Source organism: Rattus norvegicus, chromosome 3 (genome assembly GCF_036323735.1).
Source record: "Rattus norvegicus strain BN/NHsdMcwi chromosome 3, GRCr8, whole genome shotgun sequence".
Lineage (NCBI taxonomy): Eukaryota > Metazoa > Chordata > Mammalia > Rodentia > Muridae > Rattus > Rattus norvegicus.
Window position 1 is genome coordinate 95577170 of NC_086021.1, and position 7035 is coordinate 95584204.

Sequence of the window (7035 nt, forward strand, 5' to 3'; positions counted from 1 at the left end):
ACAAACATCTACAGAAAAGCTGTGATTGAGGGAAACGTGTTCTGGTAGAGTTGAACAAGAGCTAGCTAGAAATTTGTCACGTTTAATATAAACAACAGGAAAGAGGAGGTGGAGTAACTGATCTCCACAGGAGGTCTCTGCAGGAGAGCAGTCTCAGCTTGCACTGATCCTAGTGGAGACTGTTGTAGCTGATTGTTTCTGCATTCAAATAGTTTTAACCATGGTTCAACCATTTCTAAATATCTATAATAGAATATCCATAAACTTGACTCCCTGAAAGCTTTCTATGGGTTGGAGGCATTAACATCCTTCAAATTACCATAATTATGTTGATAATGATAATACACATTCTCTTTGGTCTGCATCTGCTCCCCAAACTCCTGATGAATATACAGTGCAGCCATGTATTTTCTTGAATAGAAATTGCCTCAAATGCAATTTGAAGAAGTTTGGTTACCTGTAAAACATTCACATAAATATTACTTACACTCTTGGGTATATATTTATTGGCACATCAGTATTTCAATTTACCGCATTCACAGGTGACCAAGTCCTTTGATAATTTTTCGCTATCCATACACTGAATCAAAGCACCATCTTGGACTATGAAAACTAGCCATTGAAGAGAAGTCTATAGAAGAGACTGAAAAATGAAAGTAATAGCAAAACCAAGTAGCATAAACTACAAATCCTATAGCTGTGTGAACTCTGTCCTCTAGGACTTATAAGCATTTGTGAGACAGTGATCTGGGGGTTACTTGCTAGCTCCATGCCTCTCATTCTACTGTCTATTTCACAACAACCTTTCTCCTAATTTGTTTCTACTCCCTACATGGATACTTACTTTTCTCATATTTCCAATGGTCTGGCGTGTTTAGCTCCCTGGTGCTTCTATTACAGCTATGGCTTTACGTACATATTTTAAGCAGTAGCTCTCATGGATTCTCTGTAGGGATCCCAGCACTTTCATACTTTGAAAACCTCTGTATTGACCCGGACAGTGAAACAAGACTCCAAGACAGTTTTTCTGAAGTAATAAAATTAATATTAATAAAACCTTATAACTTGTGGTTATACTTTCAAACTTTAGATTTTCCCAAAGGAAAAGGTTTCTGGGTTTCAGATCTTGTTTTCATGGCCTTCAGTTAGGTGGGATATTTCTGTTCAAGAGGACTGAATGACTTGGAGCCTGAACAACAGTGGTTTTGCACTGATCTTACACATAATGCCACATCTTTTTTCTGATATCCATTAAAACTTGGTTTAATTTTTCTCATTACAAGTGTTAGCTTGCAGGTAATTCTGCTAGTCCCCTCCCAGAGACCTAGCAACAGCTTACTTCAACTTCCACCACTATTACCTGGTTCTACCAGGTGCCAGCAGTATTTAAGAACTCAACAGAGTAAACTATATGTTGTAGCATCTGGAGCATGTGGTGTATCATCTAACTCCCCTCTCTTCACATGTGTTGCCAAAAAGAACAAACCTCTCCCATGAGTTGGCTCCAGTCTCTGAAAGCAGATAGCTAGAGAATGTCCTATGTCTTTGGCATTTATAATACCTCAGGTTTTCACTACATCCTAGATACCCCCTAGGTAGCTTCAAGTAGTCACCTTATATGAACCCTTTTAGGGACTACAGCCAGGACATACGTCGTTTAATTTCAGCTACTCAGCAAAACAAAGCAACAGCTCTACCCTCTCCCACAATCTTAAATCTTTCATTCCTACAAAACCAACCCCACAAAGACAGTACTGCAAACTCTTCCTCTAGCTGGGGATGGCAATGTAGCCTGACACTCTGATTACAGTCTTGTTGTCTTCTATGTATTAATCTCAGGGAATCCATTTCCTAGCAGTTTCTTCCAAGGAGATGAATTCTTTCTGCTTCTCCTTCTGTTTCACTCTCAGTGACTATGTGTATCCTTTTGGATAAGGTCACATTTCACAAGTTGGATTCTTTGAGTGGTTGGGCTTCATGTAAGGTCCTCTGTTGACCCTGAAATCTCATGATAAACCTTTCATTGTCTACTGTTTTTCCATATTCTTATATTCTAAGCTTTTACCAGAGTGACCCATGAAACACTATTTCTGGCATACTACAGTTTTTCTAGCTTAATATACCAAGATCTTTGATATTAAAGCCACAAATCAGTTGTAAAGGCTACAAATCAGAAATCTATGATTATGTTTATTATAAGAAAAACCGTAATAAACCACGTAGCAAGATATGCATCCTCTGTAAAAGATGGCTCCCAGTACTTTGTGCTCCTCATTGTGACGGACGGCGTCATCTCAGATATGGCTCAGACTAAAGAATCCATAGTGAACGCCTCCAAGCTCCCCATGTCAATAATTATAGTAGGTGTTGGCCCTGCAGAATTTGATGCAATGGTTGAACTGGATGGGGATGATGTGAGAGTTTCCTCCAAAGGGAAATATGCCGAAAGAGACATTGTACAGTTTGTGCCATTCAGGGATTATATTGACCGAAGTGGAAACCACATCCTGAGCATGGCTAGACTGGCCAAAGATGTCTTAGCTGAGATCCCTGAGCAGTTCCTCTCCTACATGAGAGCCAGAGGAATTAAGCCATCGCCCGCACCTCCGCCCTACACCCCTCCCACACACGTGCTGCAGACGCAGATATGACCGCATCCTGATGCCGACGTCCCTCACACGCCAGTCAGAACTGCGAAGCCTGTTCTTTGATCCTGGTGCTCTGCTATGAACCAGGGAAGGGGACTTTCTCAGCGTGGTTTCAGCAGTACTGGGGAAAATGTGCTTTCTTGGATCCAAAATTAATTCTCTTCCTAAACCAAAACTGTAAATATGGTTGTTGCATGAGCAACCGGGGAAATAATGGTTTAAATGCTTGAAGCGAAGTAGAGATGTCTTCTCTAATTTTTGAATATTTTTTTTGTTTTGTTCTCGACGGAATAGTCCATTTCCAATGTATTATTGGGAAAAAGCACAAGCTACGTTTTTAACACAAATGTTGTCCTTGACTGCTACATATATAGGCCGGCAGTCTCGGTGTCGATGTTTACACGTTACTACTTTTTAAATTTCAATACTTTTATAACTGTTCTTAAGACTAAGTTTTAAATATTGAATCCTTTGTCTTCTAAATTGCAATAGCTATAACCACAGGAGCAACATCTCTTTGAATGAATGTCTGGACACTTGCAGTATGAGTGAGGGAAGAGAAGGAGGTAGATCACTAAGGCAATCTCCTTCACGATTAATACCCGTCATCAGTTTTGGCCAATAGCGGGAGTTTCTATTTATAAACAGATGAGGCCCTGTAATATGCATCTTTTCATGGCCTTTGGGTTTAAATTTAGACTGCGGTCAATTTGTCTTTCGCAATGCAAACTAGAAGCAACAAACAGGCAAACATCGTGAACTGTTAATGCACAGAATACACGTTGTATCAAAACCACCATCCTTACGATGCTATCATTTAATGAGTAAAACCAAGACTGTAACTCCAAACCATGTAGCAGGTATTTTGAACCTTGTATTACGTTGTATCCTGTCTAGATATTTTTTTTTATTAACTTGAGTATTTCTTATATACATTTCGAGTGTTATTCCCTTTCCCGGTTTCCGGGCAAACATCCCCCTCCCCCCTCCCCTTCCTTATGGGTGTTCCCCTCCCAACCCTCCCCCCATTACCGCCCTCCCCCCATAGACTAGTTCACTGGGGGTTCAGTCTTAGCAGGACCCAGGGCTTCCCCTTCCACTGGTGCTCTTACTAGGATATTCATTGCTACCTATGGGGTCAGAGTCCAGGGTCAGTCCATGTATAGTCTTTAGGTAGTGGCTTAGTCTCTGGAAGCTCTGGTTGCTTGGCATTGTTGTACTTTTGGGGTCTCGAGCCCCTTCAAGCTCTTCCAGTTCTTTCTCTGATTCCTTCAATAGGGGACCTATTCTCGGTTCAGTGGTTTGCTGCTGGCATTCGCCTCTGTATTTGCTGTATTCTGGCTGTGTCTCTCAGGAGCGATCTACATCCGGCTCCTGTCGGTCTGCACTTCTTTGCTTCATCCATCTTGTCTAATTGGGTGGCTATATATGTATGGGCCACATGTGGGGCAGGCTCTGAATGGGTGTTCCTTCAGTCTCTGTTTTAATCTTTGCCTCTCCCTTCCCTGCCAAGGGTATTCTTTTTCCTCATTTAAAGAAGGAGTGAAGCATTCACATTTTGATCATCTGTCTTGAGTTTCGTTTGTTCTAGGGATCTAGGGTAATTCAAGCATTTGGGCTAATAGCCACTTATCAATGAGTGCATACCATGTATGTCTTTCTGTGATTGGGTTAGCTCACTCAGGATGATATTTTCCAGTTCCAACCATTTGCCTACGAATTTCATAAACTCGTTGTTTTTGATAGCTGAGTAATATTCCATTGTGTAGATGTACCACATTTTCTGTATCCATTCCTCTGTTGAAGGGCATCTGGGTTCTTTCCATTTTCTGGCTATTATAAATAAGGCTGCGATGAACATAGTGGAGCACGTGTCTCTTTTATATGTTGAGGCATCTTTTGGGTATATGCCCAAGAGAGGTATAGCTGGATCCTCAGGCAGTTCAATGTCCAATTTTCTGAGGAACCTCCAGACTGATTTCCAGAATGGTTTTACCAGTCTGCAACCCCACCAACAATGGAGGAGTGTTCCTCTTTCTCCACATCCTCGCCAGCATCTGCTGTCACCTGAGTTTTTGATCTTAGCCAATCGCACTGGTGTGAGGTGATATTTTAATTCAAAGGGATACTGGCTCTCTCGTTCGGGATTTGCGTTCTCACCCTCCCACCTCGCCTCAAGGGTTGCACAGGCTGAAGTCTCTTGTGAATCCTCAGTTCCACTTACATGACCCCGTGACTCAGCGCACAACACATTTGTGAAATAAACTCACCCCTGTGGCCCGACCTGCCTGTGTGTGAAATAGCCCACCCCTCCACCCTGATCTGCCTGCTCACAATCAATTCTAAATAGTTTTCAATGTACAGTTTTTATACGAACTACAGTTTTGTGAAGTCATGTCTACATTTCTTTAGAACAAATGGCCTTAAATTCTCACAGAATTCCTGGAAATGATTGTGAATTGCCTTCAAAATACAGAAATGTGTATTTGTTGTTCTTTTCGTGTCAACGGTGTGACTGCTTTCTAACCTCTCTGCCTCCCCCTCTTTGCTACTTGGATTGGTCCTATTGTACGTGCTCTTGCCATAACTTGACCTACGGTGACTTTTATAAGCATGAAACTGTTTTACTGGAAAAAAAATGCATACTCCTCATAGCTAACAGGATCACAGTTCCGTAACTGTGATATGAACTGTCCATTTTTAAGTACCTATTAAAAATCTTTAAAAGGAAAAATAAAAAGAAAAACCTCACTCCTCATATTAATTTTTATCAGTCATGATATTCATTGCTCCATCGGAATTCCCACAATAGCAATCAAATAAAGGAAAAGTATGTTGGTTTACATAGTTTATGGGACAGTCCATGATGGTTGGTAAATATAACATCAGGAGGTTGAGACATTTTATGACATCACATTAATAATATGGAAGCAGATCAATGAATATCTATGCTTTGCTACCTTTCTCATTTTGTATAGAATTCATGATATAAACCAAGAGAATAGCTCCCATTTTTCTGGTGGATCTTCCCACATCAATAAAATTTTTCCAGAGGAGCCCTCACTGATATTTCTACTGGCTATCCTAATCAAGAAAATTCTTCTCAAGTGTGCCTGAAGACTAGTCCAATAGGCAGTTGCCAATATTCTGAAGATGACTATTAGAAATATGTGTCACCAAGTCCACCTTATTTATTTGTTGTGTTGCATTGACTTAACTAAGTCATGAAGCACATTACTGAGTAAGAGTGATAAAAGTGGGCACCTATGAATCATTCTTGATTTTAGTGTGGGTGTTAAATTTTTCTCCTCTTTAACAAAATACGTCTTAAGAATTCATACGTCTTCTGATCTTTTTGATAACTTCCTCTCTCAGAAGCCCAAGTGTGCCTGAAATTTGCAGCAATCTTCCCATGAAAGCCTATCAGGTAGAGGAATTAAAGAAGAAGATTCTATTTGTAATTTGAATAATAATTTAAAAACTGAAAATATATACTCCAAATGTCAAAGCATATTAATTATTTTCATTTATCTGTACGATGATTTAAAAACATGTTTAATACAAGAAAACTAAGCACCAAGTCCATCCATGTCTTGATATAAAACATTTAATTGCACATTAGACCCTTCCAAAACAGAACAGAACAAACTATTTGGTACTTTATATTTTTAAACATTGATTCATGTCCATTTTGGATCAATTCGAAAACAATAGGACATGAAATTTTTAAAAGATCTTGAAAGTATTAGGAATGATAGGACACAAAAGCACTATAATCTCAATAGTCTGTAAATTCAAGATACAGAAATAAACTATTTCTATATAAATTTACATTTTGTCTTGACACAAAAATTACTTGATATAATTTTACACTGTAACTTTTGACATTCCTTGAATAAATTTGAGCCATCAGACACTAACAATTTCTCTATACTACCTATTGGGAACAGGAGTTGTTGGAATTCTGGGTGTTTATTGAGGGAGCCTACGGCTTCTATAGGGGCAGTGCTTACCAGGAAGGTCTAGGGAGTAAGATTATTTAGGAACAGGAAGGTTATGGGAGCTCTGCGGGAGCAGGACAATATGGCAATCCTATAAGGAGATCCAGGAAAAGCCAAAAGGCCTACATTTTGATGCAGAGATATGCTTACACAGTGGGTCAGAAACTGAAGGGTATAGAATACATACAGAAGGAGCAGTGCCTAACTAATGGGCAGTGGAACAATTCCAAGATAATCTGGGTATGGGTTAGTAAGAGTGAGTCTAGCTGATGGTATGAGAAAGGGTGTCTTAAGCAGCTTAAAAGCATAGGCTTTTAAGTTGGTGTTGCTATTAAATTGATATCTAAATTTTACTTCGTTGTACTGGAATCAGAAATGTCCATCGA

At 39.7% G+C, this 7035-nt stretch overlaps 1 protein-coding gene across 1 annotated transcript; it reads left to right on the forward strand.

Annotated features, from left to right (window-relative positions):
- The first annotated feature begins 2186 nt into the window (after positions 1-2186).
- Positions 2187-3546, forward strand: Cpne8l1 (copine 8 like 1). The gene has a single exon (XM_039106580.2). The coding sequence runs from the start codon at positions 2187-2189 to the stop codon at positions 2649-2651; it is 465 nt and encodes a 154-aa protein (XP_038962508.1). The 3' UTR covers positions 2652-3546.